Source organism: Hydra vulgaris, chromosome 03 (genome assembly GCF_038396675.1).
Source record: "Hydra vulgaris chromosome 03, alternate assembly HydraT2T_AEP".
Taxonomy (NCBI): domain Eukaryota; kingdom Metazoa; phylum Cnidaria; class Hydrozoa; order Anthoathecata; family Hydridae; genus Hydra; species Hydra vulgaris.
Window position 1 is genome coordinate 7805761 of NC_088922.1, and position 15853 is coordinate 7821613.

A 15853-nucleotide genomic window follows, 5' to 3' on the forward strand; every position below is an offset into this window, starting at 1 on the left:
TGAAGAACTTCAGGGAATCTAGAGATGTGAAGAAGCCTGGTCTCCAAAGGACTGCAAGATCTCCGCAGAACATCGATGTTCGTGAGGCTGCGCGTAGGACCCTTCTCGACTTACCTGATGACACGCTTGTGTTCTTCAGCGATGAGGTGCACTTCCATCTTTCTGGGGCTGTGAACAAGCAGAACATGCGGTATTAGAGCGCTGAAAACCTACGAGAACTTCACCTACGACCTCTACACTCGCAACGTGTGACTGTTCGGTGTGCAATATCCCGAGTTGGAATAATCGGTCACTGGTTCTTCGAAGAAATTGAGAGGAAAGTTTCGGTGACATCTGAGCGTTACGTGACGATGTTACAAGATTTCTTCCTGCCAAAACTGAACGAGATGGGCTTGGACGATTTGTGGTTCCAGCAAGATGGTGCAACTATGCATACATCAAGAGCATCCATGGTTTTCTTGAACGAAGCCTTTCCTGGGCACGTGATCTCTTTGAGGGACAACCTTCATCCGTCGCCAACATTCCTATTGAGAAGCTGGAAAGAGTCGACACCAATTTCCGGGCACGACTGACACAATGGATTGACAATAACGGACGTCATTTGCGTGATATCATCTTTAAAACTGGCAAATAGTAAAATTTACTTGTTCTAGATTATGCTATTACAAAATTCATTTGTATATATTCGTTACTTTTGTTATAATATATGTTTCAAATAAGCGAGTTTCTCTTCCCCACGCTGTACTACAATCTTGAAGAACATAGAAATAATAGGCCTTCGCTAGCGAACTCAGAAAATCGAATTTGCACATCCTTTCAAATATTAGTCCTTCATAGAGGCTTAAAAAAAATATTTTAAACGAGTTTTTATATCTACACTAACAATTTAAATTTGGCCCAGATTAACAATATATATATATATATATATATATATATATATATATATATATATATATATATATATATATATATATATATATATATATATATATATATATATATATATTTAACTTTATTTGCAACATAAACTTATAATTTATGTTTGTTTCTTATATGACTTAAGTCATATAAGGAACGAACATAAATTATAAAAAATCTACAACTAAAATAATAATGTTATGTTTGACTTTTGAACGTTTTATTCAAACTAAATATTTGATACTATTATAATAATAACAAAGTATTTAATGTTCATTTACTTTTGGAGGCACAACAATTATTGGGATGTGAGCATGATGCAGAATATAATCACTTGTGCTACCAAGGAACACACGACTAAGTGCACCAAGTCCTCTCTGTCCAGTTATTACAATGTCGGCATTGTTACTTTTAGCCAAACTACAAATTACATGTCCTGGTGAATCATGATTATCAGCAAGAATTGTTTTTGAAGTAACTTGGCAATCCTTGCAACGTTGCTCATAGCTAGCAAGCAATTGGTTACTTGTTTCAATACTTGTTCTGATTATAGCTTCATAAGTCTGGGTCATTGGAACAACCCCAATCATCAATCCCATTGTGGGAAGTTCAGGCATTCTATGAACATGCACTAATAACAACGTATCGTCATTTCTGTGAAAATTTTTCAAATACCAGTTAAACGCATTCAAACTTGTTTCACTGTCATCCACAGCCAAAAGAATTGTACGACTAGCAGTAGACATAACTGATGATTTACAAAATAAACTTAAAAAAACAACAACAGTATATCATAACTAAAAAAATTGTATATGACACTATCAATAAATGTGTGTGTGTGTCAATATATGCACACACACACAAGTAAACAAAAATTAAACATAAATAAAATTATACAAAACATATATTATATATAGGCCTCGGCGGGAAGCGAGAGCTTTAACTTTAGGGGAGCAATTTACAGCTCTCGCATAATAATTTTTATTTCATAAACATATACCACCTTTTTTGCTTTTTTCTCTATTAATAAAATTAAAAATTCATGTGCAAACTGCACTGGAAACTGCTCTTTATTTTTATTTTGCTCAAACTCATATATATATTATGAAAATATTACGCACTAGGTTATTGTGTATTACACAATATAAAAACAAAATATAAAAACTATTAGAAATGTGTAATAATAATAATTTATATATTTTGTAATGAATTATATATTTTATATATTAATTATAATAATTAAATAAATTATATAAATATATATGAATTCGTCACAATTTGAGCGAAATAAAAAAAACATAATGCACTGAAATAACAAAAACATAATTAAATGCTCTGCTTAAAAAAATTGTAATTGTATAAACACTTTTATTGTGGAAACTTTTACTGTCTTAAAATAATTTTTATAAATACTAAAATATATAATATTAATAATAAATTAATATTATATATTATAATTAATATTATATATCAATAATAAAAAAATATAATAATAAGTACTAAAATATAAAATATTTTTTATAAATGCTATAAACTTATATAGCTTTTTGTTTAATAAATTTTCCATTGAATGTACACAGTTGTTAACGTGTATATATATATATATATATATATATATATATATATATATATATATATATATATATATATATATATATATATATATATATATATATATATATATATATATATATATATATATATTCTCACGAGACGCGTGAGCACTAGGGTGGTTCATTTTAAACTTTTTGTTTTTTGAAATTTTAACCGAGATTTTTACCAGTGATGACATTATCTAAAAACGCTAAATACCGAAAATTTCGAATTTAGAACGAATTTTACATCCCTTACAAAACATCGGAAGTTCAAGTAATGGATTGCGCAAGTGTTGCGCAAAGTTTTTACTAACAAACTGTTTGTTTTTTTTAAATGGGGTTCACACAATTTATTTGACAATCACTAAGGAATAATTCTACAAAAATTTATTAATTTACGATTTATTGTACTTATCCCACAAGAGATTTGTTTTAATACACCACAGATATTACGTAACATAATTCAGTTTAGTTACTGTAATTCCAATACATTTCAAACATTATAATACCAATACTTTTGTTTTTGCAATTTCCTTAATGCAATTTCACAATATTATGAATTTAATATTGTGAAATTGCATTAAGGAAATGAGTAAGTCTTAATTCTCTTGAGACAACAAATAGTTCTTAAAAACATGCCGCTAAGTTAATAAGTTTAATTTACAACGTTTAAAACGAACCTTATTCTGTATTATTTTAATGTTGCAAAGTTTATATCTAAACGTATAGTCAATAACAGCGCTTATATATTACAAGCTTCAGTTTTGTACTAAACCACGACAATGGCTCCCATACTAAAGAAGATTGGTAGACCTAGTAAAAGTTTTGGAAATAATGCATCTATTGATGCAGAAGAGTCAGTACTTAGATCAGGAAAAAAACGTTTACTACATTCGATACATATTCCAGCTGTTGCTATAAAAAAAAATATTGCCGATAAAAAAAGCAGACCATCTTCCCTTTAAATCATTGGATTGTTGGTTTTTCTTTAGAAAACTTTAAAGGAGGAAAGCTACCATTGAATAGAGCTATATTGAAAAAATATCTTTTTGAGAGAGAAAACAATGGTAGAAAAGAAACAAGACTCATTGCAAATCATCTAGTTAGCGAAATTGTTGAAAACTTTTGGTTACCTGATCGTATTCCAACGAAGCATAACAAGAAGGACTGTGCTGATCAGATTATTAGTCCGGATCCGGACTAATAATCTGATCAGCACAGTTTTTCTTGTTATGCTTCGTTGGAATACCATCAGGTAACCAAAAGGATCCGGTATTAGTGAAAGATAACAGCTACTTATTTTGGGAAAGACTTTAGCATTAGGTGGAGCAGCTTTTAATGATGTTACACTTTCTAAGTCATCAGTTCATAGAGCAAGATCAGCTAACAGAATTGAAGAAGCTAAATTAATTGAAGAAACTTGGATTCCACCTGAATATTTGGAAATTCATTGGGATGGAAAAACTTTCAAGCAAGCTACTGGAAAAAAGGAAGAGCGACTTGCTGTGTATGCAGGGATACCTCCTAAATTGCTAGGTACTCCTAAAATTGCTGACGGAACTGGTCAAACGCAGCTGTTCAGTGATGAACCTAGTTGATAAATGGCAATTAAAAGCATCTGTTGTTGCACTTATCTACGATACAACATCTGCAAACAGTGGAGCATATAATGGAGCTACAATTCTAATTGTGAAGCAAATTGGTCGTTCTCTACTCCAACTTGAATGGAGACATCATATTCCAGAGCTCTTTATAAAAGCAACATCCAATGCTATTTGTGTTCCAAAAAAACCACCAGGAGTTCAGTTGTTTGAAAGGTTCAAAGAAGAATTTCATAACCTTAACAAGAATATAAAAGAACTTAGAGTGTGGGACTGGCCTCATGATCAAAATAGTTTTTTATTTCAACAAGCACTTGAAGTAAAGAAATGGGCAATGGATTGCTTGGACAGAAAAACATTTCCATTTGAAGACTATCGCGAACTAGTGGATATTACTCTTTTTTTTTTTCGGTGGACATATTAAAAGAGGTTTCCGCATTCGGTATGCTGGTTCTGATCATTATGCAAGGTAGATGTCAAAAGCCATTTGTTATACAAAAATATTCCTACTATCTCGTACTTTTGAACTTACTGATGAAGAAGCAAGGAAGGTTGAGAGATTGGCTGAGTACATTTGTCTTTTTTACGCAAAGTACTTTCTTCAATCTGCTGTAACTTCTACTGCTCCAGCTAATGACCTGCATTTCTTTTATTTAATAAGGAAATTTAAATCAATCGAGCTTGAATGTGCAGAGGAAACCATCAAGTCTTTCGAAAGACACCTTGGATACTTATCTGAGGAGCTAGTAGTCTTTTCTTTTTTATGACTCAGTGAGTTATGCAGAAAAGACTATGATGGGTCAGAAACTTATAAACTTATTAAGACCTAAAGTATTTACTCCATATAAACCAAAGACTCCGATTATTATTTGGCGTGATGAAGAAAACCCTTTTTTATTGCCTTTTATTGGCAAAAAGTCATGGTTGTTTTTTTATTTGTTACAATTAAACAGACCCCAAGAATGGCTAAATATTCCATCAGAACATTGGAACAAATTCGAGGACTTAAATGCCGCAAACAATTTTGTTAGCAATCTTTCTTGTGTCAACGATATTGCAGAGAGAGGTATCAAGCTTATAGGAGACATCAAAGACAAATGTTTTGATCCAGAAGAGAAAAACTTGCTCAAGTTGTGGAAAAGCATCGAAACAGCTTTAAAGATGCATATTTCTCAAAGAAATCAATTGAAATTAATTTTCAACAAACAAACAAAATTTCAGTGACGTTATTAATTGTATATTTATTAATATTTTCATAAATCTTTTGTGGGATATGTATAAATAGTCGTAAATTAATAAAATTTTGAATAATTGTTATCTAATGGTTAATAATTAAATTGTGTAAACCCCACTAAGTAACTATAACAATAAGTGGATAAAAAATTTGCGCAACACTTATGCAATCCGTTATTCTAACTTCTAATGTTTTGTGGGGGATCAAAAAATTGTCATAAATTCAAAATTTTTTGTATTAAGGGTTTTTAGATCAAATTTTATTACTGGTAAAAAACCCGATTAAAATTTCAAAAAAAAGTTTAAAATGGACCACCCTAGTGAGCACGCCTTATATTACCACGCATATAATATTTTGTTTTGACAACTTGGTCATGGCTTCTTTCTAAGTTAGCACTATTAAAAATGTGCTGAATAAACAAATGCAATCTGAAACTAAAATTAAACAAACTATAAACTTGAAATAAATAAAAACTAAAACAAATTAAAACTAAAAAAATAAAAATCTTAACGATGATAAAATAAATAAACAATAGAAAAAATAAAATTAATATGATTTTATTATAAATTAAAATTGTTTCACTATAGAAAAAATCGAAGTTTCAAAGCTATTTAATACAAATTTGGGAACAATTAAAAATTTGGTGTTTTGCAAATTCTGTTAGTTTTATTTACTTGCTATAAAAACCAGCGTTCCCAAATCAGAACATTTATTTATATTCTCCAAAGACATTATCAATACTCTTGTTTTGCGAAAATATTTTTTTCCCCTGTGTTCACATACGTGGATTCTAATAGAAAAAAAAAAAAAATTTACAAAAAAAAGGTTCCAAATGGGTTAATTACGTCGAAACTTAGTTAAATAAAAATTTGAAACTATATTTTCTGTCTACAAAGCAAATAAAAACACACACACACAAAAATATATCCATTAGTTGAATTTGAACCTTCATTTAATGCCAATGTAACAGTCGCTCCTCGTGAAGGGTAAAATTAATTGACCTAAGGCGCTAAATCAATCCGGCAATTATTAATAGAAACGCTAAATTAATTATGTTTGAACTATTGAGACGCTACAAAATTAAAAAATTAATTAGTTTTATGCTTTTATTTTCTCTGGTTTATCCTTTATTTAATTTATCATTCGTTAAATTCGTTTCTTTTTTCAGTTTATGTTTTTTTATTTATTTTTAATTTTCTCTTTAAATTAGTTTCATTTTATTTTCTCTGGTTTATCCTTTATTAAATTTATCATTCGTTAAATTCATTTCTTTTTTCAATTTATATATATATATATATTTTTAATTTTTATTTTCTCTTTAAATCAGTTGGTTTTTTTAGCGCATTTTTTAAAAACAATTATTAATATCTAGAAAAAACAGTGGTCAAGTTGTCAAAAAAATTGAAAAAAAAAATTAAAAAAAAAAATGCATGTGGGTCACATACATATGAATAAGAATAATAAAAATAATAAAAAGGGTTCTATCACTATTTTTTAACGATGTGAGAATTTAACTTTCGGTTTTTAATTATTTAAATGTTTTACAGACGTTAGAATAATAGGGTTCTATTTCCCTTTTGTAATGCTAAGAGAATTTAACAAAATTTGTTAAACCCTCCTAATTTTTTAAAAATAAAAGTAAAAATTTGTCAATTCGTTAAAATAAAAGATCAAAATATCAAATTTGTTAAATTGATTGCTTTTAACACACATTTATTATTTATTAAGTAATATAAATTGATATAAGACAAAATAGCATATTGGTAGATGAGAATTATAAGGTTCTATCTCCCAATTTTTATGGCAAAAAAAAATATAATTTTCTGTTTTTATTTATAACATTATTTTTGTGTTTAAAATGATATAACTTTAGTATATTAATCTTATTACTATTATATATATATATATATATATATATATATATATATATATATATATATATATATATATATATATATATATATATATATATATATATATATATATATATATAATATTTAAAAACGTGTTTGTTTTGTTTTTGTTTTTCATTGTTAATTTTAACCTTATTTAATAAAGTTGGAATTAACAATTAATTTGTAAACAAGCAATTTTAAAAATCATAAAACTAATAATGTAAAATTAATTATAAAACATAAATATAAAAAAAAAAACATATTTTATCAATATAAACAACAACAGCTGTAAAATATATAGAGATAAAACCCTATTATTCTAACGTCACGAGTTATTGTTATTTATATTAATAAAATATTTTTTATGTTATTTATGTTTTCTATTTAATCTAAGATTATTAGTTTCAAAATTTTTAAAATTGCTTGACCACAAATTAGTAGTTAACTTCAATTTTATAAAATAAGGTTGAAATTGACAAAAAAAAAAAAAACAATTTTTAAAGTTATATAAATAATAATAAAAAAATTAATATATTAAAACTATATAATTTTGAACACAAATATAATATAATTAAAAACAGAAAAAAATAAGTGGATAGCTAGTGTGAAAACTCAAAGACAACACTCATCTAAATAATTTTTTCACAGCGCAGTAAATGACGCTTGTTACGTATATATTCGTGTAACTTTTACATTACAAACATTTACTTGTAACAAGTGTAAAAGCAAATTTTGTATTTAATTTTTTTTAATGAATAAACAGATAGCTCATGCAAAAACCAAAAGCTCTTGTAAGAAGCTGTTTAGAGGAGCAGCTCGCATGGCTCGCCAAAGATTTTCTCAGCTCTCGTGCTCATTTACTCCCGCCAAGGCCTGTATATACATTTTTTACGTTTATACCATTGACGAAAAGATTTTTAAAAAAATTACTGTGGTAGGAGAATGGGAAGTAGAAACCCTAAAATCTTAGCCCTCCCTACCTTAAACATGAGGACAATGAGTTGAATTATTTATTTTTTCATAAATATAAACTAGTTATGTATTCATCGACAGATTTCAAACTTTTTGTTAAATTATTCAGTATTCAGTTTTTATGACCATGTAAAGAATAACCCTCTCCCCCCTCGATTCGAGAGGGCTACAAACTTTACATGGTCATAAAATCTGAACACTGAATAATTTAAACATAAAATTTGAAATCTTTTTTTTGTGAAGAATTTTTTTGTCACACATGAACGTAAAAAAATTTAGAATTTTTTATTTGTATATATATATATATATGTATATATATATATATATATATATATATATATATATATATATATATATATATATATATATATATATATGTATATATATATATATATATATATATATATATATATATATATATATATATATATATATATATATATATATATGTATATATATATATATATATATATATATATATATATATATATATATATATATATTCCTAGTCAGAGCCGGATTTACAGGCAGGATAAATAGGCCATGGCCTAAAGGCCCCACAAAAAACATTACCTTCTTTTACGACTGTCATGTAGTTTAGCAAACTCTCCTACACAATAGAGGATGTATGGTAACCCTAATTAATGTTTACAACAGTTGTAAACATTATTTATTTGCAAAACAGCCCAACTAATTTTCCAGATTTATAATAAAAAAGACACCATAATTAATAAATTTGTTCTTTTTTTCATTCGTGCATGTTTTAAAATGTTCCATTTAAAATAAAAAAAATGAGTTTATTTAAAGAAAAATTTTGCACGCTTTTAAGTAAAATAATGAAGTAATCGAAGAAAGTAATTGTTTTAAATTTTAAATTGCGTTAAACTTTAAGCAAAACTTTGCACGCTTTTAAGTAAAGTAAATTAATGCACTGCGAAAAAAGTATTCATAATTTTTTAATGTTCATTTTCCTGTTTATTTTTAACAAATGTTTGCTTAGCTATGTAGGCTATTTTACTTAATTTTAATAATAAAAAGTAGTGTGTAATCTATTAGTAAAATCAGAGCTCATAAACAATAGCAATTAAATTAATTAAATGTGTCTATTTTCAGAAACTTTTAACAAATATGGGAAGAAGCTATGAAAATGGAGTTGCAAAAAGAAAGAATTTATGAACGGTGATGTACTCGATGAGTCATCTACTCTTTATCTTCTAGGATCAACTCTTACTTCCAATCTTTCTTGGAAATCATATATCAAATCCATTGCAAAAATAGCATCTCCTAAGGTTACATCTCTTTATCAAGCTTGACACTTTCTTACTCCGGATTCTATTGTCTATCTCTATAAATCTCAAATTCGGCCTTGTATAGAATACTGTTGCTATAACTGGGGTGGATTTTCTAATGATGTCCTTTCTCTTTTAGACAGGGTGCAAAAACGCATTGTAAACATAGTTGGATCTGCTCTTGCAGCCAACCTCCAACCATTATCACATTGTCTTAACGTTGCTCCTTTTTCTCTTTTCTACAAACACTATAATGGGCACTGCTCTAAGGAGCTAGCATCTCTTGTGCCATCTACTAAAATTCATTTTAGTGTTACTTGTCATTCAAGTCTCATCCTTTACTGTGACTGTTTCTAAGTGCTGCAAAAACTCTTATTCATCTATTTTTTTTCCTCGAACAACAGTTCTTCGAAATCCGCTTCCTTCATTTTGCTTTTCTGATTCATATAATTTGCAATCTTTTAAGTCGTCTGTTAATTGTAATCTTGCTTTACTAACTTCATCTTTTCTCTTCCAGTAACTTCCAACTCTTATAGTGGTTGCTTGCAGCCTTATTGGAAGCAAAGATGTAAAAAAAAAAATATCAAAAACTTGATAGTTTTTTTATTAAAAACAGAATATCATGCTAATTCACCAATTTTAGCTAATCTTACAAACTGTGGCATGAGTAAAGAAGCAAATGTGTTGGATGTTTTAGAGGATTCAATAAATGAAACTCAAACTTTAAACAAACAATGGGAACCCAATGAGGAGAGGATATGTTTCCCTATCAATTTGCCATTGTAAAGGAAAAGTGATCCAGGACTTTGGAAAACTCTTTCAGCTGAGGATATTCAATTTTGGATAGAGAACGGTCCGTTAAAATGTCAAAATGCAGATTATGACTTTAAATCCTCTAAAATAACGTATCAAGATTGTGATCAATATTGCTCAAAAAGCTTGTCTGTGGGGCAAAAAGTAAATGGTGAAACATTTAATAGAGAATAGCTGATATATTCCCCAGCATTGGGTTGGGTATTCTGTTTTGTCTGCAACCTTTTTAAACCCTCAAAATGTGCTTTAGCTTTAACGAAATGTAAAGATTGGAAATATTCAGGGGCATGAACACTCACCAGACCACAGAAATGCTTCCTAAGCATACTTTCACAGAAAAAATAACAAGGTTTTATGAAATGATCAACTTCTAAACAAAATTCGCAAAGAAAATAACTATTGGAGAGAGGTTCTAAGAAGAGTTACAGCTGTAATTTGCACATTGACGGAAAGAAACATAGCTTTTAGAGGTTCAAATGAAAAATTTGGGTCCGAGAGCAACGGAAATTTTATTGGTTCGCTTGAGTTGATTGCACAATTTGATCCTTTATTGGCTAAAAAAATAAAAAACTATGGTGACAGCAGTTCTGGAAAAACAAACTACCTCTCATAGAATACATGTGAGGAATTAATCGTATTGGTCGCAAAAAAAGTTTTGCAATCAATCAGCAACGATGCTTTAAAATCTAAGTATTATGGATTATCAATAGTTTCAACACCTGTGAGTCAAAAAGATCAACAATGTGTGATCTTGAGGTACATTGATCAAATTTCTAATGAGCCTATTGAAAGATTTGTCAAATTCATCGACATCAATAGTCACACCAAGGAAAATTTAGCAAATACAACCGTGGACTTTTTAGATGCAAAATTGAACTTGAAAATCAGCAACTGCAAAAGCCAGTCTTATGATAACTCAAGCAATATGAGTGGAAAATATAAAGGCATGAAAACTAGAACTTTTCAATAAGTCGGCAAAATTCTTGCCATGTTCAGGTCATTCTCCTAACTTAGTAGGAGAGGCTGCTGTAGATTGCTGCATCAAGGGAATTAATTTTTTTTGGTATTGTTCAAGAACTGTACAATTTTTTCTCTGCTTCTACAAAGTTATGGAGTGTTTTGGAACAGTTTGCAAGTAGTTCATTGAAATCACTATTGAATACTCTGTGGAGCACTCATGCTGACTTGGTCAAAACCATTCACCAGAACTACAATAAATTAATGGAAGGATTGGTCAAAATCAATGATAGTAATAGTTTTGAAACAGCAAGAGCTGCGGCTAGAAATTTACTATCAAAATGGAAACTTTTGAACTTGCTTTACAAACAATATGGGATCAAATTTAGCAACGAATGAATGCTGTTTCCAAATCATTGCAAAGTGCAATTATTACTCTAGATACATGTGCTGAACTTTATTTATCTTTTGGTGATTATTTTCTTGGATTAATTAACACATTTAATTTAACAAGATGCGAAATTGTTACCAGACATAGATTATTTACAAAAGAGACCGTAATAAGAATGTGCTTCTAGGCGAAAACCGATCAGAAGAACCTAAATAAAGTCCATGTGAAGAGTTTAAGACAAACATTTTTTTAAAAACTATCAATAATTTTACTACAAACTTAAAAGAAAGAGATCAATGCTATCAGGAATTGAATGATAAATTTGTATTTTTAATAGACATGAGATTCAATAAAGATAAGCTGAAGACTTGTGTTAATCATCTGGTGGAAGACTTCACGAAAGACATTGATGATAATTTGACATTTCCAAATACTGAAATCATTCTTAGAATTTTTGTATATTTCATGATATCCAACTGCCCTGGAGAAAGGTCATTTTCAAAATTAAAATTAAGAAAAAATGCAGACAAAAGAAAGTCAATTTGTTTAGATTCATTGTTAACAATATTGATAAACTTGACAAAAAAGTTGTTTGCTTTATGATAAACAGTTTCAACGAAGACATTCCATACATTAAAAAAGCTGTTCCAGTTGTAAAAGTTGATTGTAAAAATGGTTAAAAAACGAGATCATTTAAACTTTGAGTCTTTTTTTTAATAGTCTTTTTGTTGAGCAAGCTATTGTGTGTAATAATCATGTAAGTAGTGTTTCTGCATTTAACAAACTGTTATTAGAATATGAAATTGGCTTGATAGCCTCTCAATTTTATTCAACGCAGAAAGTTTACTTATTCTATGATGTTGTACATTCAATTAAATGTAAGATATAATTTGCTAAATCAAAAGAAATTTTTGTTTCCCCCATTTAATTTGTTCATTGAATTTAAATGACATTTAAACCTGGAGAAGTATCCTGCAAACTATTTCATGATGCCTATGAAAAAGTTCTGACTTTAGATGTAAATTTAGGTAAAGTTCTAAGACCTACATTCAAGGTGCTGCACCCAGGAGAAATTTAAACAAAATATTTAGATTGCCCTTTACTTATTTAGTGAAAGTACAACAGCTTGTTTGAAATCATACTTTTCTTTATGTAAAGATGCTGTTAGCTTTTTAGGCTTGTTTAATAAATGGTGGATTATTGCTAACAATAAAAACTAGTTTTGCTCAAATAACTATTTAGGAAATAGCATCTCGAATGATAAAAAAACTGAATTCTTATAAGCAATAGCATTATGGATAGGTAATTGGGAAAAAAATTTCAACAAACACTTAATTGTCATGCCTCTTTGATTAAAGATATTTTAAATGATTATAAATTTATTATGATTGCTATATTTCAAAGAGATTTAATAGAGAAGGCTTGAAAAGTACCATAAGATTACAGGCACCAAGTTTTTAGTGAGCTTACAGTTTGTTTTGTGCTTAGAATGAATTATCAAACTAAAAAGTTTAGTTAAGATTTTAATTAATATTTGCAATAAAATGTCAAAAATTCTCTATTCTCTTGACTCTCCAGATAAACAATATAACAAAATTTAATCTAGGGGAGGATCCAGCACAAATATGTTTGTAATACTTTTGCAATATACAACTTTACTTTTGATACTTATAGCAACACTGATTTGCCATTCAGAACAACTGCTCAATTTGTTTTGAAAAAACATAATTACTGATGGAAGTTATGTGGATAACATAATTAGTATATATACTAGTTACATATACTTATATAAGTTATATACAATTATATATACACTGTTTAATGTATGTAAATAACAATGCATCATAAGTATTTTAGCACTTTTTGTCCCAACTAAAGTTATAACAAAAAATTGGTCTTCACTTTACCATTAGTGGATGAAAAATGTATACTTAAAAAAAATGTTTTGTACACAAATAATACCTATAAAATCTTTCTACACTATTATAAACTTGAAATTGTATAAATATAAATATAAAAAAGTCACTATATGATAAAAACTTGTGTTAAGATACTGTATTTATATGATAACAATTGTATTGTTGAAAAATTTTATACTTTTTTTTGCTAAAATTTTGTAAAAAAAAATAATTATAATTTCATGTTTGAAACATTATGCATATGCATACAAATTTTAAATATAGCAATCGTAATTAAAAAAATTAAAAAATACAATTTTGGCAACAAAGCACAACTTTATCCAACAGCGTGCATCAAATCAATTTTAAAATCAGATTTATTAACTTTAAAAACTATGGCAGATGAGATATTAGAAGTTTGTTAATTTAAGACTCTTGCTAACAATAGCAAAAAGACTGATTGGCTGATTGGGCAGAAGAGTTAGGGCAAGAGGTCACCAAGAAGGTCATTAGATTAAGGGGGAAGAAAAATTAGAGGATAACTTCTTTCCCTTATCATTGGGAGAGATTATAAGATTAAATCCATGTATAAGAGGTGCAATGTTAGACTTGCCTTTACCAAAGCTTCAATGCCTTCCTGAATACAGGAGATTACATAGGAGGTGCAACTATCAGTAAAGAGACAAAAAACAACAGTCCAAAAACCCTAAAGAAGAAAATTGCAAAAAGAGTTTTAATTATAGTAGTAGAAAGAAGTGTGATGATAGGGTGAGTCTGATAAAAAGTACAAAATTTTTAGTAAAACCATGATGTAGAACACCTAAATAAAACCATACCATGATTTAAAACACCCAAATAACAACAATGAGAAACTAATCACAAGCTAGGGCAAGAAACAAGACACAAATTAAAGTGACTAGGATTGTTTGGCAAAAAAGTTACAAACTAAATGAGTGGTACTAGAGCTAAGCCATTCATTGGGATGAGCATTAAAGTCACCAATAATAATAATATAGCACTATAGGAGCTAATAGATAAAAGCTATCAACACTGAGAATACTAATTTAAAAAAGCCAAACATATATATATATATATATATATATATATATATATATATATATATATATATATATATATATATATATATACATATTACAGCTTCATTATGTTGTTACAGTTTAATAAATTTTATGCGCTAAATAAAAAACAAAATATAAGGAGGACCTTTTTATTTTATTGTTGTTAATTATCTTTTATAAACAGATACGAACCAGTCCACACCTTTAAATGCCAGTAAATTTAAGAAATAGATCTTATGACATAAATAAATCAATAACAAAAAAAAAAAAATTTGTTTTTCTTTTGAAAATTTTTTTTCTCATTGCACTAATAATCCTAAAAAAGCACAAAAATGCAAACCTACTACTTTATTACATTTTTACAATAACATTTAAAGTTTAAAATCATTTATAGATTAAACATATAAAGTTTCGCCATTATTATTAGAAAGTTTAAATAAGAAACTTTATTATTATTGTTAATAAACTTTATATTATTATTATTATAATTTGGAAACATTATTTTAAACAGTTTATTTTTTCTTTTGCTATTATTATTGTACTTTTTATTACTATTTTACATTTTATAGTGATTTAATTGGTATACTTATAAAACATACATATACACGTTACCATTAGTAAAAATAAAGCTAAGCAATTACAACCGTTTTTCCTAAAAACTAAGTGTAATATGCTTCAGCCAATATAAAATCAATTATGAAAAGTAACATTAAAGCCATTTAAACATCCTTACCGTAAATTTAGTTATAATGCAATGACGTAACGTGATCCGGAAAGCAGCCTACGTATGATATACATTGTATACAGATATGCGCAATCTGATTGGCTAATTTTTAAAGAGAGGCAAGTGAAAAATGGAATAAAAATCAGGTTTTTGAAATAAATATTAAAGCAGGAGCTGATCTAGTAATGAGGCAACTTACAGATTTTTTAATTCGGTGGATCCAGACTCAAATAAAGTAAGAGAAGGGAGTAGACAATTTTTATGTTTAAATTGTACAACTTTTTTAGTTAGTTTTTCTAGAGTATTATTCTTACACTCTTATAAAACACCCAGCGGGCGAAGATGGTCTTTGTGACGTCATGAAGACGTCGAGTAGACATTCTGTGCCCTCTGGACATTATCCTTAAATCTTTAAACACTTTGTGAAGATTTAGAAAAAGTTTGGAAGAGTATCTTAACTTGTATTTAAATCCTATTTATATATAAG

General features: G+C 28.1%; 1 protein-coding gene across 1 annotated transcript; it reads right to left on the reverse strand.

Moving 5' to 3' along the window:
- Positions 1-1116: 1116 nt before the first annotated feature.
- LOC100209370 (universal stress protein Slr1101) lies at positions 1117-15446 on the reverse strand. Its single transcript, XM_065792235.1, has 2 exons — positions 15376-15446; positions 1117-1686 (listed from the first exon to the last, which is right to left on the reverse strand). Exon 2 carries the CDS (start codon positions 1662-1664, stop codon positions 1185-1187), a length of 480 nt encoding a protein of 159 aa, XP_065648307.1. The 5' UTR covers positions 1665-1686; positions 15376-15446; the 3' UTR covers positions 1117-1184.
- Between the last annotated feature and the right edge of the window lie 407 nt (positions 15447-15853).